The sequence below is a fragment of the Panthera onca genome, chromosome C2 (genome assembly GCF_046562875.1).
Source record: "Panthera onca isolate mPanOnc1 chromosome C2, mPanOnc1 haplotype 2, whole genome shotgun sequence".
Taxonomy (NCBI): Eukaryota; Metazoa; Chordata; class Mammalia; order Carnivora; family Felidae; genus Panthera; species Panthera onca.
The window spans coordinates 152,519,781-152,547,023 of NC_138347.1; the positions used below are offsets into that span (position 1 = coordinate 152,519,781).

General features: G+C 40.0%; 1 protein-coding gene across 2 annotated transcripts in view; it reads right to left on the reverse strand.

Moving 5' to 3' along the window:
* The window catches only part of OXSR1 (oxidative stress responsive kinase 1), a 101,876-nt gene that overhangs the window by 34,242 nt on the left and 40,391 nt on the right, over nt 1-27,243 (reverse strand). For both annotated transcript variants that reach the window (XM_060638257.3, XM_060638258.3), the window contains one exon: nt 13,387-13,442. In XM_060638257.3, coding sequence (XP_060494240.1) covers nt 13,387-13,442 — 56 coding nt within the window. The remainder of the gene's footprint in view (nt 1-13,386; nt 13,443-27,243) is intronic.

Below are 27,243 nucleotides of genomic sequence, written 5' to 3' on the forward strand. Positions count from 1 at the left end.
GCCATGGTGAATAATGATGCTATGAAAATAGGTGTCCTAATAATTATATGAGTCCCTGCTCTCAGTTCTTTGGGATTCTAAACGCAGAAGTGGAACTGCTAGATTACACAGTACAGTAATTTTATGTATGTATGTATGTATGTATGTATAAATGTATGTACGTAGAACAAGGAGGGGGGAAGGGCAGAGAGAGAGGGAGAGAAAGAGACAGAATCCTAATCCCAAGCAGGCTCCACGCTGAGTGTGGAGCCCGACACGCTCAATCTAAGGACTGTGAGATTATGACCTGAGCCAAAATCAACAGACAGACACCGAACAGACTGAGCCACCCAGGCACGCTGGTAATTTTGTTTTTCATCCTTTGAGGAACTGCCATATTATTTTCCACAGCAGCTGTGCCATTTTACATTACCACCAACAGTGGCCAAAGGTTCCAATGTCTGCACATCATCTGCATTTTCTAGTCTTGGGTTATTTTTTTTTCTTTTTTTTAAAATTATTTTGAGAGAGAGAGAGATTGAGAGAGGTAGTGCACACGAGCAGGGGAGGGGTGGAGAGAGAAGCCCAAGTAGGCTCTGTGCTCTCAGCACAGAGCCCAATGTGGGGCTCCATCTCACGACCACGAGATCATGACCTCTGGAGCCAAATTCCAGAGTTGGATGAAATCAGGAGTCCACGCTTAACCAACTGAACCACCCAGGCACCCTGGGGGTTTTTTGATAGCAGCCATCCTGATGGGTGCTCAGTGAGACGGGTGCTCAGTGAGATGGGATCTCACTGTAGCTCAAATTTATATTTCCCTAATGATTAGTGACGTTGAACATCCTTATGTGCTTATCAGCAATCTGCGTATCTTTGGAGAAATGTCTACTTAAGCCCATATTCTTAAAGACTCAATTTACTTAAACTAAAAACAAAAATAGTTCACCATTTTTCCTATCCTGTATTCCTGCCTCTGGCAACCACCAATCTGTTCTATCTATCTGTGAGTTTGTGTCTAATATAAAAAAATTTTTTTAATGTTTATTCATATTTGAGAGAGCACGAGCAGGGGAGAGGCAAAGAGAGAAGGAGACACAGAATCTGAAGCAGGCTCCAGGCTCTGAGCTGTCAGCACGGAGCTGGATGCGGGGCTTGAATTCACGAACCCTGAGATCATGACCTGTGCCCAAGTCAGACACTTAACCGACTGAACCACCCAGGTGCCCCATTGTGTCTAATACATATATTAGGTTTCATTTCATTATTGTCTGACTTATTACACATACGACAAAACCCTCAAGGTCTATCCATATTATCATAAATGGCAAAATTTCATTATTTTCTATGACTGAATAGTATTCCATTGTATGTATACACCACAATTTATCCATTCCAAGACATTTATCAATGAGATTACCATCTATGTTTTCTTCTAGGAGCTTTACCATTTCAGGTCTTAGATTCAAGTCTTTTTTTTTTTTTAACACTTATTTTTTGAGAGACAGAAACAGCGTGAGCGGGGGAGGGGTAGAGAGAGAGGAAGGCATAGAATCCAAAGCAGGCTCCAGGCTCTGAGCTGCCAGCACAGAGCCCGATGTGGGGCTGGAACTCACGACCCTGGGCTGGAATTCACGAATGTGAGATCATGACCCAAGCTGAAGTCAGACACTTAACCAACTGAGTCACCTAGGCGCCCCACATTCACGTCTTTGATACACTTTGAGTTAATTTTTATCTACGGTGTGAGACAGTGATCCAATCCAGCTTCACTTTTTTGCATGTGGCTGTCCAATTTTCTCAATACCACTTAATTAAGATACTGTCTTTTCCCCGTTGTATATTATTCGCTATTGTAAATAATGCTGCAATAAACATGTATATTTCTTTTTGAGTTAGTGTTTTTATTTTCCTCAGATAAATACCCAGAGGTGGAATTACTAGATCATACAGAAGTTCTACCATAAATTTTCTGAGGAACCTCCATACTGTTTTCCATTGGCTGCACCAATTCACAGTCCCACCAATAGTGCGTAAGGGTTCTGGTTTTTCCACATCCTTGCCAGTGCTTGTTATTTCCAGGCTTTTAGATAATAACCATTCTAACAGGTGTGAGACATCTCGATGTGTGTGAGGTTCTGATTTGCATTTCCCTAATAACTCATTTATCTGTTGGCAACTGTATGTCTTCTTTGGGGAAAATGTATGTTCAGATCTTCTACCCATTTCTTAATCAGATTGTTCATTTTCGATATTGAATTGTAGGAGTTCTTTATATATTTTGGATATTAGTCCCTTACAAAATATATGACTTGTAAATATTTTCTCCCATTCAGTAGGATGCTTTTCATTTTGTTGATATCCTTTGCTGTGTAGATTTTTTTTTTTTTTATTTAAAAAGAATCTTTTTTAACATTTACTTGTTTTTGAAGGAGAGAGAATGTGAGCAGGGAAAGGGCTGAGAGGGAGACACAGAATCTGAAGCAGGTTCCAGGCTCTGAGCTGTCAGCACAGAGCCTGACGCAGAGCTCGAACTCACAATCTGTGAGATCATGACCTGAGTGAAGTTGGTCGCCCAGTCGACTGAGCCACCCAGGCATTCCTGTACAGATTATTTAAAAAGATTTTTTTTTAATGTTTATTTATTTTAGAGAGAAAGGGAGGGAAGGAGGGAGGGAGGGAGGGACAAAGAGGGGGAGTACAGGGGATCTGAAGCAGGGTGTGCTGACTGCAGAGACACCGATGCAGAACTTGAACCCATGAACCATGAGATCATGACCTGAGCTGAAAGTTGGGATGCTTCACTGACTGAGCCACCATGCGCCCTGCTGTGCACATTTTTTGTTTGATATTCCTATTTGTTCATTTTGTGCCTTAGCTGCTTTTGCTTTTGGCATCAGATTCAAAAAATCACCAAGACCTGTATCAAGAGGCTTGCCATCCATGCTTTCTCTTAGGTATTTTATGGTTTCATGCCTTACATTCATTCTTTAGTTCAACTGGAGTTAATTTTTGCATATGATGTAAGATGGTGTTCTAGCTTCATTCTTTTACTTGTGGCTGTTTAAGTTTCTCAACACCATTTATTGAAGAGACTATCCTTTCCCCCTTGTACACTCTTAACTCCTTTATGATAAAATTAATTGCCTATGTATGTATGGGTTTATTTCTGGGCTTTCTTTTCTGTACCATTAATCTATATGTCTGTTTTTATGCAAATATCATACTGTTTTAATTAATGTAGCTTCATACTATACTTTGAAATCAGGGAGCATGATGCCTCCAGCTTTGTTCTTTCTTAAGACTGCTTTGGCTATTCAAAGTCTTTTATGATTCATACAAATTTTAGGATTGTTTGCTCTATTTCTCTGAAAAATGACATTATAATTTCGATAGGGGTTACACTGAATCTGTATATTATTTTGGGTAGTACATCTTAACAATATGATTTCTTCCAATTCATAGGCAAAGAATATCTATGTCTTCAGCTTCTTTCTTTAATGTCTTGTAATTCTCCATATACTGACTGGTCTTTCACCTCTTTGATTAAATTTATTACTAGATATTTTACTTATTGTGATGCAACTGTAAATAGGATTGTTTTAATTTCTCTGATAGTTCATTACTAACATACAGAAATGCAACAGATTTGCGTGTACTGATTTTGTACTTTGCAACTTTACTAAATTTGAATATTGTAACAGTTTTCTGATGGGAGTCTTCAGGGTTTTCTATGTTCAACATCAAGCCAACTGCAAATGGTGACAGTTTTACTTCTTGCTTTCTAATTTGGATGACTTTAATTTCTTTATCTTGCCTAATTGCTCTGGCTAGTACTTCCAACTACATTGAATAAAAATGGTGAGAGTAGGCATCTTTTCCTTGTTTGTGATCTTATAGGAAATGCTTTCAGCTTTTTGCTACTGGGTATAACATTAGCTGTGGGCTTGTCATATATGGCCTTTATTATGTTGAGGTATGCTCCCCCCCTATACTGGCTTCATTGAGAATTATGAATGGATGTTGAATTTTGCCAAATGTTTTTTCCACATGTTGATCTGATACAATTTTTATCCTACATTTGGTTAATGTGGTATATCACATTGACTAATTTGCAGATGTTGAACGAACCTTGCATTTCTGGAATAAGACCCACTTCATCAGGGTGTATGGTCCTTTTAATAATGTATTGCTGAACTGAGTATACTGATATTTGTTGAAGATTTTTGCATCTATGCCCACTAGAATATTAGCCTATAATTTTCTTGTGGCATTCTTGTCTGGTTTTGGTATCAGGGTAATGCTGCCTTCATAAAGTATGTTTAATGTTTCCCACCTCTTCTATGTTTTTTGAAAGAGTTTGAGAAGGATTGGTATTAATTCTTCTTTCAAAGTCTGGTAGAATTCACTAGCGAAGCTGAATGGTACTGGAGGGTTGGGAGGTTTTTGATTACTGATTCAACCATTTTACTAGCAACTGTTCTGTTTAGGTTTTCTATTTCATGATTCAGTCTTGGTAGGTTGTATGTTTCCAGAAACATATCCATTTCTTCTAAATTGCCCAATTTGCTAGCATATAATTGTTCATAGTAGTTTCTCATGATCCCTTCTATTTCTAACTTTTTTTTTTTTCATTTCCTTGAATCCTCTTTTTCTAGGTGAATCTAGCTAAAGGTTTGTCAATTTTATCTTTTCAAAGAACTAACTCTTGGTTTCAATGATCTTTTCTATTGTTATTGTAGTCTCTATTTCATTTATTTCTGTCCTAGTCTGTTATTTCCTTCCTTCTGCTAAATAGGTCTCATTTGTTCTTCTTTTTTCCAGTTCCTTGAGGTATAAAGTTGTCTGAGACTTTTATTTCTTGGGGTAGGCATTTATCCATGATGTACTTCCCTTGTAGAGCTGCTTTTGTTTTCAGAACCAAGAGATTGGTGATTTGGGCGGGGGATGGGAATTGGGAAAAGAACTGCTTTTGTGGTATCCAATAAATTTCATATGTTACATTTCTATTTCCATTTGCCACAAGGTATTTTTTTTTCTTCTCTGACCCAGTGGTTGTTCAGTAGCATGTTGCTGAATCTTCATATAGCCCTACATTTTCCCATTTTCTTCACATAGTTAATTTCTAGTTTCATACCACTGTGGATAGAAAAAAATGCTTGATTTCATTTCAGGCCTCTTAAATTTATTAAGACTTATTTTGTGGCCTAATATATGATCTGTCTTGGAAAATGTTCCATGTGTACTTGAGGACAGCGAATATTCTGTTGCTTTGGGATGTTAAGTCTAACATCGTTTAAGGTTGATGTCTCCTTATTGATTTTTCTGTCTAGATGACCTACCACACTCTTATTATATTGCTGTCTACTTCTCCCTTTAGGTTTGTTAATATGTACTTTATATAATTAGATGCTTCTATATTGGGGGCATAATTTTTACAGATGTTTTATCCTTTTTTTTTTTCTGGACTGACACCCTTGGTCATCATGTAATGCCCTTCTTTACCTCTTATTACAGTCTTTATTCTGAAGTCTACTTTGTCTGATTTATCTACTTCACTTGTGATTTTTGTAACCTGAATCTTCTCTCATTTCTTCTTAGTCCACTGAGCTAAAGGTTTATCAATTTTGGTGACCTTTCCTAAGCATCACCTCTCTACTGCTTTTCTATTTTCTATTTCCTTTATCTCTTCTCTAAATTTTATTATTTCCTTCCTGCTACAGCTTTGGGTTTAGTTTCTTTTTCTAGTTAATTTGCTATCTTATTTTTTAAATAAAGTATCTACAGCTATAAACCTGCCCCTTAGCCAACAGTTTTGCTATGTCCCATAAATAGTGATTTTGCTCTCATTCATCTGTATTTTTAGATTTCCCTTGCGGAGCTTTCCTTTATCCATTGGTTGTCTGAGTGTGTTATTTAATTGCTACAAATTTGTGACACTTTTAGTGTTCTGCTACTAATTTCTAACTTTATCCACAGGGGTCAGAGAGGGTATTTTGTATGTTATCTTCTAAAATCTACTGGGACTTAATATGTGGCCTAACATGGTCTACCCCAGAAAATAACTCGTGTGCACTTAAGACGAACATGTATGCTGATCCTGTTGTTTTGTGTGTGTGTCTGTTAGCTCTAGGTGGTGTACTGTATTAAATCTTTCATTTCCTTATCTCCTGTCTGTTGTGTCCATTATTGTGGAGTACTGAAGTCTCCCACTACTAACGTGGAGCCACTTCTCCCTTCAACTCTCTATTTCCTTCCTATATTTTGCTAGCTATGTTATTATGTATATAAATATTTATAATTGTTATATCTTTTTGCGGCATTGAACCTTTTGTTAATGGGTAATGTCCTGATTTGTTTTTTTTTTTTTTTTTAATTTTTTAAAATGTTTGTTTGTTTTTGAAGGAGAGACAGAGCGTGAGCGGGGGATGGGTAGACAAAGAGGGAGACACAGAATCCAAAACCGGCTCCAGGCTGTGAGCTGTCAGCAAAAAGCCCGACACAGGGCTTGAACTCACAAACTGAGCTCATGACCTGACCTGAAGTCAGCTGCTTAACCAACGGAGCCACCCCGGTGCCCCTGTTTGGTAAACTTTTTTCATTTAAAGTTTATTTTCTCTGATATTAGAATAGCCACCTCTGCTCCCTTTTGGTTACTATTTGCATGGAGTATCTTTTTTACATCCTTTCACTTTCTTTTTTTTTTTTTTTTTTTGTATTTTTTTTTTCTGAGAAAGAGAGAGAGAGAGAGAGAGACAGACAGACAGACAGACTGTGGGCAGGGAAGGCGCAGATAGAGAGGGAGATACAGTATCCGAAGTAGGCTCCAGGCTCTGAGCTGTCAGCACAGAGTCTGACGTGGGGCTTAAACTTACAAACTGTGAGACCATGACCTGAGCCAAAGTTGGATGCTCAACCTGAGCCACCCAGGCACTCCATCCATCCTTTCACTTTCAATGTATTTGTGTCTGAGATCTAAAATTAGTCCCTTACAGAGAGCATATAACTGGATTAAGTATTTTGTTTAATCTGTTCTGCCAATCTGTCCTTTGATTGGAGAGTAATCAACTTACATTTGAAGCAAGTACTGATGAGGAAGCACTAACTTCTGTCATTGTGTTGTTTTCCATGTCTTCTAGTGTTGTCCCTCATTTCCCACATTACTTTAGTTACTTTTTGTTGTGAAAGGCTTAATTTTTTTCTCATTTCCTTGTGTTTATATTCTATAACCGGTTTTTTTATTTTTTGGTTACCACAGAGATTACATTTAACATTCTAAAGTTGTAACACTTGAATCTGAATTTATACCAGTGTAGAGGTGCATGGATGGCTCAGTCAGTAGAGCATGCAACTCTTGATCAAAATCAAGTGGTAGTGAGTTCAAGCCTCATGTTGGGCATCGCGATTACTTAATTAAAAAAAAAAAAAAAAAAGTTTTTTTAAAATCTTGAATTTATACCAGGGTAACTACAATAATACAAAATCTCTTCTCCTTTATAGCACTATGCCCCTGTTGGTTGTTATCACAAAATTATAACTTAATACACAGTGTTCAAATATGAAATGATAATTCTTCTAAATATATTGGTCTCTTAAGCAGAAAATATGTTTTGGAATCACAAACCAGTTAACAGTAATGACTTTGAGACCACTGTTTTTAGTAATGTATTCATGTACAAAACAAAAAGTGAAGTCACAATCCACCGTTACAATAATACTAGCTTTTATAGTTGCCCGTGTATTTACCTTTATGAGATCTTTATTTCTTCATCCTGCATCAAGTTACTGTCTAGTGTCCTTTCATTCCACCTTGTGGGACTCCTGTGATCATTTCTTGCCAGCAGATCTATCAGAAACAAAGTTCCTCAGCTTCTGTTTATCTGGAAATGTCTCGATTTATTCCTCACTTTTAAGGAGGATTTTACCAGATACAGAATTCTTGATTGACATTTTTTTTTTTTTTTTTTTTTTTACCACTTTGAATTCACTGGCCCACTGCCTTCTGGCTTCCAAGGTTTCTGATGAGAAATCTGCTAACTGCCTTATTGAGGATCCCTTGATTATGAGGAGTCATTTCTATCTTCCTGCTTTCAAGATTCTTTGTCTTTAGCTTTTGTAAGTTTGATTATCCGGCGTCTCTGTGTAGGCCTCTTAGAGTTCATCCGACTTGGAGATCACCGAGCTTCTTGGATGTTTATATCCATGTTTTCCATCAAGTTTGGAAAGTTTTCAGCACTTATTTATTCAAATATTCTCTCTGCTCATTTCTCTCTCCTCCTCCTAGGACTTCCCACATGTGTATTGGTCTGCTTGATGATGTCCAACGGACCTTTGAGCTCTGTTCACTTTTCTCCAATCTTTGTCCCTTCTGTTTCTCAGACCATACTTTCCATTTTCCTACCTTCAAATTCATCGATTCTTTTTTCAGCCAGCTCAAATCTGCATTTGCATTTGAATCCTTCTAGTGAGTTTTCCATTTTGTAATACAAGTTATTGTACTTTTCAGCTCCAGAATTTCCTTTTTGTTTTTAGGTTCTCTCTCCTTATTCCTAATTCCATTTTTGTTCACACATTGTAGTCTTGAGTTTGTCCACATCTTCCTTTAGTTTTCTTTGCCTGGCAGATCTGCTGTCAAGTCTTTTTCAGAGACAGTTACTGTTATTTTATTTCCTTTGAATGAGCTATACTTTCCTGTTTTGTTGAATGCCCTGTGACTTTTTTGTTAAAAACTGGACATTTGAATCTAATGATATGGCAATTCTGGAAATCAGATTCTCTCCCTTTCCCAAAGTTTGAGGCTTTCTTGGTTATTGTTTTTATTTTGGCTGTGATAGGCTGTCTCTGGTCAAGCATCAGCCTGAAGTATAAACAAGCTCTTCTCAGGACTTTTCTGTACCTTTTCCTGGAATGTGCAGTCATTTTCCAATTTTCCTCATAAATGTAACTGTTTTTTAATGTCTGGCTCCAAAAATGGGAAGACGAGAAAACAGAAGGCAAGGAAAAAAGATGCTGGCCTTTAAAGTCCCCTGGAAGTCACTTAGAAGGGACAGAGTGCCACAACAATGGCTGTCTGCCTCTTTATCTGCAGCACTGTGAGCAGAGGCAGCAATCCGTGATCAGAACACAGATCCATGATATTTAGAAGACAGGGTCCATTGTGCCCACTGTGGGTCACACAAGCTGTCTGCCAGTTGCTTCGAAAACATGTGTGCAGTTGCCTGCCAGGAGGCCGATGGGTAGGGGATAGGAATGGACTGAAATTAACTGCAATTTACCTTCCAAGCCTTCCCCTAGAGCTTGCATGCCTTCCAAGGAACTGCAGAATTATAAAATACAGTAGTTACATCAGACAGACTCTGCTGGTTCAGTTTGTGCCTAGGTGTGGAGAGATTCCTGGTGTTTCCTATTCCACCACCTTCCCAGAATCCACTCTTCTTTAGTTTTTGACCACTTGGTTTTGCCTCTCTGAACAACACAGCATAACTGTGCCTGGTTTTAAACCTATATAAATGAAATCACATGCCATATATTCTATTTCAATTGTTTTCTTTCACCTTATCTTCTTATCATTAATGCTTTCAAATGCAGTTGTAATTCTATCCATATTCATCACTATACAGTATTCCAATGTACAAGTTAACCATAATTTATTTCTCTGTTCTACTACCGAAGGGCACTGGGACTGTCTCAAACTTTCCATGCTCTTGAACACTGTGCCACACGTAAGCATAATCTTCTCCACGCCATACATCCAGAAGCCAAAGTTTTAGGGTATGCGTATTTGAACTAATTTATTCTCCCACTATTGGAATATGAGATTTTTTCCCTTGCTTTACACTGATACTAACCACTGTGCTGTCAGATGTTTTTGCCAGGTCATCTAGTATAACTTGGTATCCCAATACCATCTGACAGGCATACCTTATTATTTAATGCTTCTCTGTACTATGTTTCACAGATACTGTGTTTGTTAGATGAAGGTCTATGGCAACGCTGCACGCAGCAAGTCTATGGGCACCATTTTTCTAACACTTGCTAACTTCTGGTCTCTGTGTCACATTTTGATAATTCTTGCAATATTTCAAAGTTTTTCATTCATCACTGCATTTGCTCTGGTGATCTGTGATTAGTGATTTTTTGGTGTTACGATTACAATTGTTGGGGTGCCACAAACCAGGCCCTTAAAAGGTGGTGAACTTAATCAATACATGTTGGGTATGTTCTGACTGCTCCATTGACCAGCCATTCCCCCATCTCTCTCCCTCTCCTCTCAGGCCTCCCTGTTCCCTGAGGCACAACAATATTTCAATCAGGCCAATTAATAACCCTACAAGGGCCTCTAAGTGTTCACGTGAAAGGAAGAGTCACACAGTCTCTCACTTTAAATCAATCAAAAACTAGAAATGATGAAGCTTAGTAAGGAAGGCATGTTGAAAGCCCAAATGGGCAAAAAGCTAGGCCTCTTTGCATCAGTTAGCCAAGATGTGAGTGAAAAGGAAAAATTCATGAAGGAAATTATTGCTGACATGGAGAAAGTTTTAGTGCTCTGGCTAGAAAATCAAACCAGCCACAACTTCCCTGACACCAAAGCCTCATCCGGAGCAAGGCCTTAACTCTCTTCAACTCTAGGAAGGAGAGAGGGGTGAGGAAGCTGCAGAGAGAAGTCGGAAGCCAGCCAAGGTTGGCTTAAGGGAGGAAGCCGTCTCTAGGACATACAAGTGCAAGGTGCAGCAGCTGTAACGAGTTACCAGAAGATCTAGGCAGGTTAATTCACAAAGGCGGCTACCCTGAACAACAGATCTTCGATGCGGACCAGACAGCCTTCCCGTGGAAGAAGACGCCACCTAGGACTTTTTAGCTAGAACCAACTCAATGCCTGGCTTCAAGGTCTCCAAGGACAGGCTAACTCTCGTTAGGGGCCAATGCAGCTGGTGACTTTAAGTTGAAACCAATGTTTATTTACCAGTCCAAAATTGCTAGGGCCCTTAAGAATGACGCTAAATCTACCCTTCCTTGCTGGAACAGTAGAATAACAAAGCGTGGATGACAGCACATCTGCTTACAACATGGCTTACTAAATATTTGAAGCCCACTGTTGAGACCTACTGCTCAGAAAACAAGATGCCATTCAAAACAGTACTGCTTACCGACAACGTACCTGGTCACCCAAGAGCTGCGATGGAGTCGTACAGCGAGATTAATACTGTTTTCGTGCCTGCTAACACAACACCCATTCTGCAGCCCGTGGATCAAGGAGTTAATTTTGACTTTAAGTCTTATTATTTAACAAACACATTGTATAAGGCTAGGGATTCCTCTACTGGGATCTGGGCAAAGTAAACTGAAAACCTTCTGGAAAGAATTCACCATTCTAGATGCCATTAAGAACATCTGTGATTCATGGGAAGATGTGAAAATGTCAACATGAACAGGAATTTGGAAGAAGTTGATTCCAACACTCATGGATGACTTTGAGGGGTTCAAGACTTCAGTGGAAGATGTACCTACAGACGTGATGGAAACAGCCAGAGAACTAGACTTAAAAGTGGAGTCTGAAGATGTGATGAATTACTGTAATCTCACGATAAAACCTGAACAGTGAGGGACTGCTTCTTATGGACGAGCAAAGAAAACGGTTTCTTGAGATGGAATCTATTCCTGGTAAAGGTGCCGTGAAGATTGTTGAAATGACAACAAAGGATTTAGAATATCACGTTAACTTCCCAGCAGCAAGGTTTGAGAGGACTGACTCCAACTCTGAAAGAAGTTCTTCTGTGGGTAAAGCAGCATCGCATACTACAGAGAAATCGTTTGTGAAAAGAAGAGTGCATTGTGGCAGATGTTATTGTTGCCTTATTTTTAAGACCCTGCTACAGCCACCCCAGCCTTCTGCAGCCACCACCTTGATCAGTCAGCAACCATCGACATGGAGGCCAGACGCTCCGCCAGCAAAAACTTTATGACTCACTGAAAGCTCAAAGGATGGTTAGCATGTTTTAGCAATGAAGTATTTCTAATTAAGGTATGCACATTGTTTTTTCAGAAATACTGTATTGCCCACTTAATAGACTATAATACAGTGTAAACATAACTTTCATACACTCTGGGAAACCAACAAATTCATTTGACTTGCCATTTTGCAATATTTGCTTTATTGTGGTGGTCTGGAAGTAAACCCACAGTATCTCCAAGTACGCCTGTGCTAGGCATTTACCTGATTACTAGTGAGCCTGAAACCTTTTATTACATTTATGTTTTGATGTCTTCATTTGGGAATCTTCTGCCCATTTTTTATCTGATTTTTTTTCTTAATGAGTTCTTTCTGTATTCTAAATTTAAGCCCTCTGTCAGTTATTCATGCTGCGAATATCTTTTCTACTCTGTGGTTTGCCTTTTTGTTTATTAATGATGATAAACCATTTGTTCTTCTTTCAATAAAGAGAAGCTGGGAATTTTAAAGGAGTCAAATTTATCAATCTTTTCTTTTATGCTATGTGGCTTGGTTAAAATATTTCCTTAGGTTGGGACATGAAGGAAGATGCGCACTTAAATTATCTTTTTTTTTTTTTAATGTTTTTATTTATTTTTGAGACAGAGAAAGACAGGGCATGAGCAGGGGAGGGGCAGAGAGAGGGGGAGACACGGAATCCGAAGTGGGCTCCAGGCTCTGAGCTCTCAGCACAGAGCCCGATGCGGGGCTTGAACTCACGGACAGACTGTGAGATCATGACCTGAGCTGAAGTCGGACACTCAACCGACTGAGCCCCCCAGGTGCCCCTTAAATTATCTTCTAAGGGTGAAGAAATGATTTATGGTCTGGGTGATTATCTTTCTCCTGCCAAACACCTGACTGTCCCAGCAGTGTGGGACACCCCGATGAGCGGCTTGCTTGACGATCCCGCGGTACAGCCACTCTGGGGGGGTATTTTACCAGGATGGCAGGTCCTAGACTCCAACTCTTATCTCTTCAGCCCTGAATTTGCCAAAAGGGCACTTTCACCTCTCAGATTCCTCTTCTTAACTGGCAAACACCCCAATCGCCCCAGGACAGAAGCAGCGCTGTATCACTTCTCTATAGCACATCAGTTCACAAACAGTGAGGTCTCTTGACTACCTCTCCCTCAAAGGAAAGCACAGGATGCTGGGAGAACCCATCAAAGATGACTCTCTGCGGGTAAGGAGTGATAACTGGAAGGTAATGAATAATGGGCCAAAAATGTCTAAGATCAAAACTGCAGGATGAGTGGTGGAGGGTATCTTGAGAGTAAGCAGGGATCGACAACATAGGCTGCTTGACTAGGGACAGTCCAGGAAACAGAAGAGAAAACTGGCTCTGAAAACATCCAAGATAAGTAAGGTGGTTCTACTGACCATTAAATCAAAATTAAAAGAAAAACTAATCATTACCTGCAATCTGTACTGAGCCATCTTCTCCAAGAAGAATATTTCCAGCTTTCACATCTCTTTAAGGAAAAAAAAATTAAAAAGTTACATATTAAAAAACACCTATTCTTTGGAGTCACATAATTTAAGCAATTGTTTACTGTATTCACACAACACTGGCAGTAAATTCTCTATTTTACATTAAAGGGTGTTAAGGCCAATAGTAAACGATTTTTAAAATTTTAGTCACTTGTACCAGAATCTAAATATTACAAAGAAAGCTACAATAACAAATAACTTTTTACTATAAAATCTAGAAGACCCAACACGATTAAATACTTGTTTGGAATAACAGTGGCCAAAGAATGCAACCCTCACCTACTATCACCTAATTCTACTTTTTGAAATATATTGATTAAAAGAACATTTTTTTCAGTTCATTCATTTTGAGAGAGAGCGAACATGAGCAGGGTAGGGGCAGACAGAGAGGGGGGAGAGAGAATTCCAAGTCAGCAGAAGTCACTGTCAGTGCAGAGCCCGATGCAGGGCTCAAACTCACAAAACCTGAGATAACGACCTGAGCCGAAACCAAGAGTTGGACACTTAACCACTGAGCCCCAGGCACCCTAAAATATAATGATTTTGTTCCACAACATAATACATGGTCAAAATTTTTATTTTTTTATGTTTTATTTTTTGAGAGAGTGAGTGCACAAGCAGGGTAGAGGGACAGAGAGAGAATCTCAAACAGGCTCCATGCTCAGCACAAGAGCTCAGTAAGGGGCTCGATCCCTAGGATCATGACCTGAGCTGAAATCAAGAGTCAAACATTTAACCGACTGAGCCATCTGAGGCACCTCTCAAAAATTGTAAATGGTCAGTATGTGGTTAAAAACAGGGACTATCCTATGCCTGAGACATAAAGATAGATATTAATCATTCAAACATTTTTATAGTTTTAATCGGTAACTATTTGTAACTCAAACAGTACACAAGCACACATTCTTATTCTAAAAACAAAATATCACCGAAGAGCCCAAAGTCCCTCTACCCACCATTCTCAAGTCTAGAACTTTCTTCACAGTTTTCAACTATTACCAGTCTAGTCAATACAATATGTTCCTGTGACCTACCTCGGCTCTTCTTCCAACATAAATGATACTACACTATCCATTCAAAGCTACAACTTGTTTTTCTCATACCACAATGTGTTAGCAATATCTGGCAAAATTTAAAATCCTCAAATCCTGAGTAGTAGCAAATCCACTTGTTGATAACCCAGAGAAACCCCCCCCACCCGTGTACAAACAAGGACGTCACTGCAGCATTGTTTGTAATAATAAACCAAAAATGATAACAACCTAGAAGGCCAACAATAGCAGAAAGGTTGAACTAATTTTGTTACCAGCCATAAAATGGAATAAGGTCAATCAACATGGTTTGACTTGAAATACCCTCTAACACATACTACTAAATGAACAAATCAAATGAGAGGACAGCGCATTTTGTAGGGCATCATTAATGTTATACACACACACACACACACACACACACACACACTTTACATCTATTCCAAATGGAGAGTAATGAATGTTTCCTTCTGTGGAGAGGAATGGGTTTGGAATCAAGGCAAACAGTGTTGAATATCTTGTGGAAATGTGATCATGTATTTATTTTGTAATTAAAAACAAATATACAGAGAGCCAGTCTTTGAGGCTAGACAAGAAAGAGCAAGGCTAGCTCACGGAGGAAGGCTTTGTCATGAAGAGGAACCAGCGAAAAGCACAACACTTCATCCTTTCCCTATTCCTGTCTTATCTCTTATCTTTAGATCATAACCATTCCTCAAAAAAAAAAAAAAAAAAAAAAATCAAGGGGCGCCTGGGTGGCTGAGTTGGTTAAGCATCCGACTTCGGTTCAGTTCATGATCTCATGGTTCGTGGGTTCGAGCCCCGTGTCGGGCTCTGTGTGACAGCTCAGAGCCTGGAGCCTGCTTCGGATTCTGTGTCCCCCTTTCTCTCTACTCCTCCTCCACTCGTGCTCTGTCCCTCTCTCTCTCAAAAATAAACATTAAAAAAAATTGTTTTTAATCAACAATAATTTCACAACTGTGTGTATCAGCTTCACCATACCACAACATGCAACACTTTTCCTGAATGCGTACTGACGCATGAGGCAATCACGCTGCTGAGTACTCTGCACTGTTCATACATCCACGCAATTCACACGGCATTCCCCCAGAGCTGACTTAGACTCCAGCTAAGACTACTCTACAAGCAATTTACACAGCCTTCTCCCAGAGCTGACCCAGAGTAGAGCCCAGCTAAGTCTACTCTACAAACATAAAGTCTCTGACTCCAGATACTATGAATAGGAGAAAACTGAAGACCTTCCCTTCCCTTGGTGACAAAAACCATCCAAGTCAACCACCAACTTTTAACTCCCTTTTCTGAGTTCATCTGGAATGACATCTAAAACTCAAAAAATGTATAATTTAGTCACTTCCTCCTCTGTATTTTTGCAGCAGGCTGTAACACAGCATTAGCCCAGACTACAGAAATGTCATCATAATCTTCGGGCTGCCTCTTTCAGCACGAGCTAAGATCTGGACCTGTACCTTACTAGATTTCTATATCACCTGCACTTACTTACCTACTAGCATTATGATTAGTAAACAGGAGACATCTCCCAGATATTCACCGAATATATTTACATAACTAAGGAGACAATTTCCTTAAATACTCTTCTGGAGATAAGTGGAAGTATTAAATGAATGAATGAATAAATGAGTAAATAAATAAATCCAACTAAATACCAAAATAAAACTTGACTGTTTCCTTTCCACCGTCTCAAACCCCAATTTCCACCTCCTAACTCTGTTCCAAATGTTAGGGTTATAAAGTAATACACTGCAGTCAAACAAGACAACCTAACTATCCAACAACGGGAGACCAAATTGTGGTATATCTATACAATGAAATACTAAGAATAGCAATGAACATATGAATATGGAAGCATCACCAAATATATCCTTAAGTGAAATAATACTATGTATGTATGTTTCCATTGTCTTCTTTTTTAAGCAAAAAAAAAAAAAAAAAAAAGAGGGATATACATATGTTTATATTGGCATAAAATCTCTCTCAAAGGAGTCACAAGACAATGGCAAGAAATGGTTCCATTTAGACCAGGATACCAGAGGTTCAGGGAAGGAGGAAGATTTTTTAAAAAATACTTTATTTTTTAGAACCATTTTAGGTTTACAAAGAAATTGAGAAGACAGTGCAGAGGCATTCCCACATGCCTTACACTTAGTTTCCCCCATTGCTAACGTCTTACATTAGTATGGTACTTTTAGCACATTTAATGAGACCAGTACTGATGCATGATTATTAAAGTCCACAACTTACTCAGATTTTTTAAAGTTTTTACCTAATGTCCCTTTTCTGTCCCAGGATCCCATTCAGGATTCCACATTAAATTAGTTATGTCTCCTTAGGTTCTGCTTGTCTATGACAGTTTCTTTGACTTTCCTTGTTTTTGATGACCTTGACAGCTTTGAGGAATAATGGTCAAGTATTTTGTAGGATGCCCCTGTAATGGAATTTGCCTCATGATCAGACTGGCGTTATGAATTTTTGGAAGGAAAACCACAGAAGTGAAGTGCCATTTTTATCACATGATATCAAGGTACATAGTACCAATATGATTCAGGACAGGACTTTTTTTTTTTAATCATATACCATTTTGTGCTTTTTTGAATATTTAAGTCACATACATGTGCTACCTATTCAAATAATGTTTTATACAAGTTTTTGTTTTTTGGAAAGTGAAGAGACAATAATCTATTTTCAGTAGAGCCTGCACTTAGGGTGACTACTTTTCCCGATCAGCTCCTCAGATAATCAATTCCATGCTTCCCATTTGAAACCAAAGTGCAGTCTGCAGAACAGCTTCCAGGAGTAAAAGCAGGAGAAAATCATGAGGCTAAATGGCTCACTGGACAAACATACCAGTCTGTCCTCATGGGCAACAGGACAACTGACCTTCCAAGAAAAAGATTTGTAACTAAATACCTGGAAATCCATAAAGGCCTTAAGAAAACCACCTTTCTTACTCTGCCACAAAATCCAAGCAACCCAGCAGCCCAACAGTTAAATCCACAATCCATTCTTAAATAAAAAACAACAGTGAGTTTTGTTTTTCACAGCTTAAAGCCATTTCTCACATGTCACTATTGCACCAAAGTGACAAATTCCTTGTAAAATTAGAAGGAATATCATATTTTTCATAAGGAGCCCCTTTTAAAAAAAAATGTTAAAAAAATAAAGGGAATATCATAGAAAGAAATAAGAAAGAACAGTGAGTATTTTCACAGGTTAATGCCATTTCTCACATGTCACTACTGCACCAAAGTGACAAATTCCTTGTAAAATTAAAAGGAATATCATAGACATGCTTGACTCCTTCATTAGCAGACAGCAAAAGTTACTGCCCGAAACATGTTTATGACTCATCAATAGGCATACTTTGTGGAAAACTCAAAAAAGGTCAAGAGAAGCAAAGAATCAAAATGAAAGCTGGAAAATACACTACATTTTAAGCATCTTTTCTTTTTTAATGTTTATTTTTCAGAGAGAGAGAGAGAGAGACAGAGTGTGAGCGGGGGAGGGGCAAAGAGACAGAGGGAGACACAGAATCCGAAGCAGGCTCCAGGCTCCAAGCTGTCAGCAGGGAGCCCGACGCGGGGCTCGAACTCAGGAACCATGAGATCATGACCTGAGGCGAAGTCAGACACTTAACCGACTGAGCCACCCAGGTGCCCTAAGCATCTTAAACTGACTAGCCAACATTTCTGCTGGGGCAAACCTCTTTAACGGGGAAAATATTGGAGCAGGTAGATACAGAGAGAAAAGTTTAAGTCTAATTTAGAGACCTGTTCACCCTAGTTAAAACCTCTAAACACAGTGAAGATGGAGGAAAATTATTTGACCCGATCCACCAGTCTAACCCACAAATGGGTTAGACCAAAATAAAGATGAGAAGCGGCAAAAACTACTACATAGGTTCAGCTGTCCCCCAGGAAGGCCGCCTTCTCCCAAGCCTGCTGAAATCTCAGAGTAGCTCACAGCTCAGAGTGGTTGCTGCTGAAGTTTAAGCAGTGGTTCGCAGTCTTCGCTGCACATTACAATCACCTGGGGAGCTTTTAAAGGGCCCAATGCTGGGGCACCTGTGTGGCTCAGTCGGTTAAGTGCTGACTTCGGCTCAGGTCACAATCTTGTGGTTCACGAGTTTGAGCCCCGAGTCAGGACGTCAGGATCTGCGCTGACAGCTCAGAGCCGGGAGCCGGCTTTGCGGATTCTGTGTCTCCCTCTCTCTCTGCCTCTCCCCTACTCGTTCTCTCTCTCTCGTTCTCTCTCTCTCTCAAAAATAAATAAAACATTAAAAAAATATTTTTTTTAACTCCCAATGCCAATGCCTCATCTCAGACCAACCGAATGGACTTCTTGCAATGGATCCAGGAATCAGTACTTATTAAAGTTTCCTAGGTGATTCCAGTATGTAGCCAAGGTCGAGAATCTCTGTTTTAAAGTGTGAAGATAAAGAATCCATTCCAGCAACATGGCAAAATATGTATGGCAAACAGTCTTTGGTCACTACTGCCCGGGCCTTTGCTGCAAAACCCACCATTCCCCTGCTACACAAACAAAGAAATGCTGGATACATTAGGAAGGGAAATTGTCACACTGCTGAACATGCACCAAAATGAAATCCTCAAGTTTCAGAAATGCAAGGAACACTTAAGAGCCAGAGCAGTAAGCCTTGAGAGAGAGAAGACAAGCTGCCCCAAACGGCTGGGAATCTCGGACTTTAAAATGGTCCTGGACCGGTTTAAGGTTGAGAGTACAACTGAGACCCTTGCATAAAACCAGGAGCCTGGGCTCTGGGCTGATGGCTCAGAGCCTGGAGCCTGATTCCGATTCTGTGTCTCCCTCTCTCTCTGCCCCTCCCCCGTTCATGCTCTGTCTCTCTCTGTCCCAAAAATAAATAAAAAACGTTGAAAAAAAAATTAAAAAAAAAAAAACCAGGAGCCTGGGAAGAATGAGCCACAGTGAAAGATACCCTTAACAAAAGTAAACTGGCATAGCCATATTAAAATAAGATGTAATTGTCTTTAATACAAAAGCATTTCTAGGAATAAAGAGGGTCATTATATTATTTTTTAAAAAAGGAATAATTCACCAGAAAGATAACAATCCTGAAAGGGTCACTGGATTCCAGGGCTCCTTCTCCCGAACCTCTGGTTTCCATTGTTCTGACAGGAAGTCAGCTCTCAGTCATACTGAAGCTCTCTGTCTTAGCTTGTTCCGTTCAAGCTGCTATAACAAAAATACCACAGCCTGGGTAACTTAAACAACCAACACCGTTCTGGGGGCTGGGAAGTCCAAGATCAAGGCAGTGTCTGGTGAGGGTCCACTTCCTCCTGGTTCGTAGGTGTAGGAGTGCTGACAACACTGACTCCATCTTTGGCCCTCCATTTCGTCCATGCCCGCCCAATGACCTCGCTCGGGGCCATGTGTTCCAGTCCCCATGGAGGTTAATGCATGCCCTGACCAGATGCAGGAAGGCTCGTGCTGACCTTCCCTAAAGTGACACACACAGAGGTGCCACTTTAGATATCTACCCTTTGACATCACCCCCATGCCCCTCACGGTATAAAAACTGGGGGTGAAGATGTGGACTGGGAGGTGAATGGAGGCGGACAATAGCGGCCATAGCTGCTTGGATCGTCAAGTTCATGCAATCCCCCTGTCAGGAAGTTACCCCCAATAAAACTCTGTAAATGGTATGGAGTGACTTTCGACATTTTTCATTCTCAAAGTGACTTCTCGGTGTGGAGGACACATTACTGACCCGCGTCCACCTTTTAGCCACAGGTGACCATCTTTTCACTCTGTCTTCACGTGGCAAAAGGAGCCAGGGAGTTCTCTGGGGTCTCTTTTGTAAGGACAGTAATCCCTTTCGTGAGGGCACCACCCTTATGACTGAATCACATTCCCAAGGCCCCACCTCCAAACACCACCACAGCGGTGATGAGTTTCAACACATGGATCCTGAAGAATCGCAAACATTCCTCCTACAGCACTACGCCCCCTACGTGATGGGCTGTTTTCCTCTTGCTGCTGCCAAGACACTCTGTGCTTGCATTTCAACGGTGTAATTATAACGTGTCTGCTTATAGATTTCTTTGTATTTGTCGTCACCATGGTTCACGGTTTGGAAGTTGGGGGCCATTATTTCTCCCAGCATTTTTTTCTGTCTCTTTTACTCATTTAGCTAAATGAGAGCTGATATATATGTATATACTCAGAGTAGAGGTTACGGTCATACAAAACTGAGCAGAGACTGAGTTTGTGCCTGAACTTGATGTGAATCTATTCATTGCTTTCTAAAAGAGACAGTGACCTTAGTGTGTATGTCAGTGTGTATTTTGGGTTAATTTCCTATTAATTAGATAAAGTCTGTATATGTAAAGTTTTAGGAAAAAGGATATACTATGCTCTGAAGTGAAGACTTTGACTTTTAAAATAGGGACTGGATATATTAAATAAAAAGAGATAGCACATAGTATATATTTAAAGCAAATAACCTCAGTGGCAGAACTAAATTCTACTGAGTTAGTAACTAAAAAATATTAACTGACATTGAACCACTGTGTACCCAGCTTCATAGATTAGTGCGATCTTTCTTTCCTAGCAGGTTTTGGGAACCCACTGGCCTAAATTCAAGTCCCAGCTATGTCACTAGGTGGGGGACTTTTAGCTAACTACTCACCTCTCTGCCTCGGTTTCCTCCTCAGTAAAATGGGGATGGAATTACCTACCTCGTAAAGCAACCTAACCGTAAAGATTCAATGAGGTAATTAATGCAGATGACGCACTTAGGATACCATACAGCACACGAGCTTCAGTGAATGCGCAGTATTGCTATCTACACCCGAGGTCAACAAACATTTTCTTAAAGGCCCAGGGAGTACACGTTTTAGGCTCTGTGGGCCAGATGTTCTCTGTCACCACTACTTTGTTTTCATCGTGCTAAAGCAGCCACGGACAACCAATAAATGAATGGGCGTGGCTGTCCTGCTGTGGCTTTTACAAAAAACAGGCATCAGGCTGTGTTGGTCAATCCCTGATGATGTACATGGCGATAGAAGATGGGCTTTTTCCTCTCAGAGAATAGTCTATCCATAAGTGACATCAGTCCAGTATGGTGACTCCGTAGAATCAGGGAGTCAGGCTCCTTCCATGTTATTGCTTTATCTTCCCCCTAAGTTCTTGCTACATAGCTCAGGATGGCTTACCACCACATCCACATTTCAGGGGAAGGAAGGAAAGGGGAAATAGAGGTTATGCCACTTTCTGTTAGCAGTGGTTCTCAGGACATTTGGCAATGTCTGGAGACATTCTGGGTTGTCACACTGGGTGTGGGGGATGAGGGGGGTGCTGCTGGCATGTAATGGGTAGGAGTCAGGGATGTTGCTTAATATGTCCTACAACGCAGAGTTCAACCCCTGCAACAAAGCACTGTCCAACCCACATGCCAATAGGGCTGGGGGAGGGGGGTGGCAGTGAGAAAACCTGCTAAGGGAACAACCTTGAAGTAGTATACATTTTTGTTCTCACCACGGTGGCTAGAAATTCATTCACACAGGTGTATCTGACCTGCACGGTAGGCTATGAAGTGTTGCCTTTCTTCTGGATGGTCATACGCCCAGTAAAAATGTTACCTTTTACGCTTTTTTTCTTTGAAAAGAAGAGGAGACCCACTGGGGGCCAAGTAGCAGTTTCTGGCATTTTTTTCCCCCCTAGAAGACTGATGAGCATGAAATCAGAAGTGAGGTATTAACTGAATTCTGTTCATCGAGAGCATTAAGGTATACATTCATAGGGTTACCGCTATCCAGCGGTCAGGAATCCTGTTTTTCAGGCCACCTTTTCCTCTTGCCAGTGCAGGAAATACAGTCCCAAAGCTTTACTCTTTGGTCATGCCCTTTTCAGTCATCTGTAAACCCATTATTGTAACTAGGTCCAAAATGACAGGATACAATTTTAAATGAAAAACCCTACTGTCTTAAGAATATACCTTCAATGCTTCCAAGATGTCTGGTTTATATATTATTCCTTTCAGTCAACTGTTCTTCATAACCATAAAAAGAGTTAATTTTTCTTTGTAAGACTTAAGCTGGTTGGAAAATTTAGACGGCTAGAAAGCATTATTCATTTTTATCTAGAGTAAGATACTTTTATAAATGGCTGATTGCATCGGTAGATGTTTAAAAAAAATTTTTTTTTAAATTTACTTATTTTTGAGAGACAGAGAGAGACAGAGCGTGAGCAGGGGAGGTGCAGAGAGAGGGGGAGACCCAGAATCCGAAGCAGGCTCCAGGCTCCAAGCGGTCAGCACAGAGCCTGACGCGGGACTCTAATTCACAAACTGTGAGATCACGACCTCAGCTGAAGTCGGATGCTTAACCGACTGACCCACCCAAGCGCCCCTATATATGTTAATTTTTTTTAAATGGTGCTATTATCAGGATAACCTAATTAAAGGTCTATATGTGTGTCCATATGGGGGTGAGGAGATTACTTGTTTTTTTTCCCTCCCTATTCTGATTCATTCCTTAAAGCCTCAGTTTTAGAACTTGATAGTTGTCTGACCTTTGATCAGTTACTTTTCTGGGCCTTTGTTTATCTATTTGCTGAGAGATTAGGGTTAAGTAGGTGAGCTTTAAAAAACTGAGGTATGGGGGCGCCTGGGTGGCTCAGTCGGTTAAGTGTCCAACTTCGGCTCAAGTCATGATCTCACGGTCCGTGAGTTCAAGCCCCGCGTCAGGCTCTGTGCTGACAGCTCAGAGCCTGGAGCCTGTTTCAGATTCTGTGTCTCCCTCTCTCTATGACCCTCCCCCGTTCATGCTCTGTCTCAAAAATAAATAAACGTTAAAAAATAAAAATAAAAAACTGAGGTATGGGGCACTTGGATGGCTCAGTAGGTTGAGTGTCCAACTTCACTTCAGGTCATGATCTCGCAGGTCATGGGTTCGAGCCCCGCATTGGGCTCACTCTCAGTCTGTCAGTGCAGGGACCGCTTCGGATCCTCTGTTCCCCTCTCTGTACCCTTCCCCCGCTAGCGCTCTCCCAAAAGCAAATAAATATATTTTAAAAAATTTTAATAAAAGTTGAGATATCACTGACGAATAAAATTGTAAGATATTTAAAGTGTACAATGTGCTCGTTTGACGTATGGACACACTGGGAAAGGATTCTTCCCACCAAGATAATTAACATACCTGTTACCTTATATGTTTACTTTTTGGGTTGTGGTTTTTTTTTTTTTGTTTTTTTTTTTTTTGGTGAGAACACTTAAATTCTACTCTCTTAGCAAAACTTACTCATTACTGAGTTTGTATTCTTTTACCAATCTCTCCCTATTTTCCCTATCCCACCCGCACTCCCCACCCCAGCAGCCACTTTTCCACTCTCCGTTTCTAGTTCAACTTTTCTTTTCTTTAGCTTCTACATACAAGTGATACCAGGCAGTTATTTGTCTTTCTCTTTCTGGCCTAATTCACTTAGCATAGTGCCTTCCAGGTTCATCCATATTGTCGCAAACCACAGCATTTCCTGCTTTCTTTTTTTTTAATGGCTAAATAATAATCCACTGTACATATACATCTTTATCCATTCATCCACTGATGGACACTTAGGTTATTTCCACAGCTTGGCTCTGAGATGATGACTTCACTTTCTTTGAATATATACCCAGAACTAGAATTACAGGATCATATGGTAATCCTATTTTTAATTTTTTTGAGGAACCTCCATACTGTTTCCCATGGTGGCTGTTATCAGTTTATGTTGCCACCATCAGTGTACAAAAAGGTTCCCTTTTCTCCACATCCTCATCCAGGATCTGTTATCTCCTGTCTTTTTGAAAACAGATATCCTAACAGATATGCGATGATATCTTACTGTGGTTTTGACTGTATTTCCCTGAGGATTAGGGAAATAGATCATCGTTTTTGGGAAAATGTCTATTTGGAGCCTTTGCCCATTTGAAATTAGGTTATTTGGGAGTTTCTGTCTCTGAGTTGTACAAATTCCTTGTATATTTTGGATATTAACCCCTTATCAGAACACGTGGATTGCACATATTTTCTCCCATTCCATGGGTTGCCTTTTTATTTTGTTGATGGTTTCCTTTGCTGTGAAGAAGCTTTTGAGTTTGGTGTAGTCCCACCTGTTTAATTTTTCTTTTCCTGCCTTTGCTATTGGTGTCACATCCAAAAAAAAAATCTGTATTTCATGTATTCCCATTCTGATCTTTTAAAATTTACTTCCTTCTGCTAACTTTGGGTTTAGTTTGTTCTTAATTTTCTTTTCTAGCTCCTTAAAGGTAGGTGATTTTTAAGATTACAATCTTGTGTCTCCCGCCTTTTTTTTTGCCTTTATTTTAATTGAGCATTTTACATGATCCCATTTTCCTCTCTTCTCTTAGCATATCAATTCTTTTTTCATTTTTTAGTGGCTGCCCTAGAGTTTGCTATAAACATTTACAACGAACCCAAGTCCATTTTTAAAGAGCACTATACGACTTCTCTGAGTTTTCTTTTAGTCTCACATATCCTGGACTGGGCACTAGAAAGTCTCTCAACCCAGAACTATGAACAGGCGTACACGACAAACAAACGAACAAAACAAAAATTTTAAAAATCCTCCACGCCTGCTCTCTGGGGCCAAAGGAGCAGAAAAGGGGCAGCCTAGCACAGACCTAGCAAAGGACCCACAGCTGGAGTCACAGGCTGGCCCACTGTGCCAGAGCCAGAGGTTTTAAGCAAAGACCAAATGGGAAACCCCATCCTCTGCCCCACACCCACGGCAGCAGGTAGGCCCATACTGCCCGCCCCAGTAGCACCAACAGCCCAGCCAGCATCTCTCGGCCCAGTAGCCGGCTGTAGAGAGCAACCTGGGCCCAGCACTTCCTGGCACTTCACACAGAGGCAAAGGACAACCCAGACCCAGTGTCTTCCAACTCTCTACCCAGCAGCAAAAGGTGGCCCAGGGAAATGCCCTCATCCCCACAGGCAATACTAACAGAGAACGAATGGGAGCCCCACTGGCACCACGTGGCATGGGCCACAGGATGGGCCCCCAAAAGTGCTCACAGACCCACGGGTACAGCATCTATCTTCCACCTTCCACCTAGCAGCATCAGGCCTGGGGCATTCTACTCTGCTCTCAGTGGTGGCATCAGCAGGATTGAGCAGAGAGCCCCAGCAGTGCCGGGTGAACAAAGCAAACCAGAACAGCACTGTAATGGCTCTAAAAATCAAACTGTCATTGGAACTACAGCCCACAAAAGTAGACTAGGTTTTACATTCTAAACCTCAACACGGCAAACACCTGCTAAGATATATATTTAAATGGGATCAAGAGTCTCCTAACATGATATGCAAGATATCCAGGATACAATTTAAAAATCACTCATCATACCAAGGACCAGGAAGAACTTCAGTAAGAGAAGACAACTGACATCAACACCGAGACGAATCAGATCTTGGAATTAATTATATGCCAAGAATTGTAAAGCAGCCATTATAAAAATGCTTCCACATGCAATTTGGGATTATCAAAACAAATGAAAAACAGAAAATCTCAGCAAAGAAATAAAAGTGATAAAAAGAAAAAGAATCAGATTATCTAAAAGACTATAATAACTAAAATACTCAATGGGTTCTATAGTAGAATGCAGAGGACAGAATCAGAACTTGAGAACACATCAATAGAATCCACTCAGTCTTAACAGAGAAAACAAACACGATGACAAAACCTGAACTGAGCCTCAGGACTTATCGTACAATAACAAAACAGCTAACTTTTGTATTATCAGAGTCCCAGAAAAAGAGGTGGAAAAAAAAAATGGATTAAAAAACTATCCAAAGGTATGACTGCTGAAAACTTCCCAGACTTGGTGAAAGACAAAATCCTACAGACTCAAGGAGTTTGGGAACCCCAAACAGAATATACCTAAAGAAGTTCACACCAAGACATCATAATTAAAGTTGAGAAAACCAAAGAAAAAATCTTGAAAGCAGCCAGAGAAAAACAACATTATAGAACACGAATTCAAATGACAGACTTCTGATCTGAAACCACGGAGGCCAGAATTAAGTGGTAGAGCACCTTTCAATTGCTGAAGGAAAAGCACAGTCAACAGCAAATTCTTATATCCAGTGAAATTATCCTTCCGAATGACCACCCCCCCACCCACACCGTGCCAAAAAAAAGTCTGATATGAAGGAAAACCAAATCCAGGGATTAAACAGATTTGAGTAACACAGAAACCATCATCATTTGGATTCTTCTTATCTGTACCCAGGGAATGAATAGAGATGGCCAGGAATACTTGGACCATAAAATGATACATAGCTTTTTACATTTAAAAAAAAAAAAAAAAAAGCTTTAATAAGAAGTTATTTTACAAAGAGCTTTTAATAATTTAAGAGAACACTCAAGACAAAATACTAAAAAAACACAGTGAGAAGCAACAGACAAAACTATAAATATAGTTTTGTTTTAAGTATCTTGTGAGCACACAAAAGAAACTAGAAAGAAATATTACAAAACATTATCAGTGATTACAAGGATTGCCTCCCGACAGGAAATTATGAATTTTTCCTGTTTTTGTATTTCCCAATTTAACTAAAATCTTTACTTCTTCAATCCTTGCTAGCTGTGTAATTAAAACCCGAACCACAATGTGCTGAAACTCGCGATTCCAAGAGCCATGACGACATTCAGAGATTATGAATTCTGCGGAAGA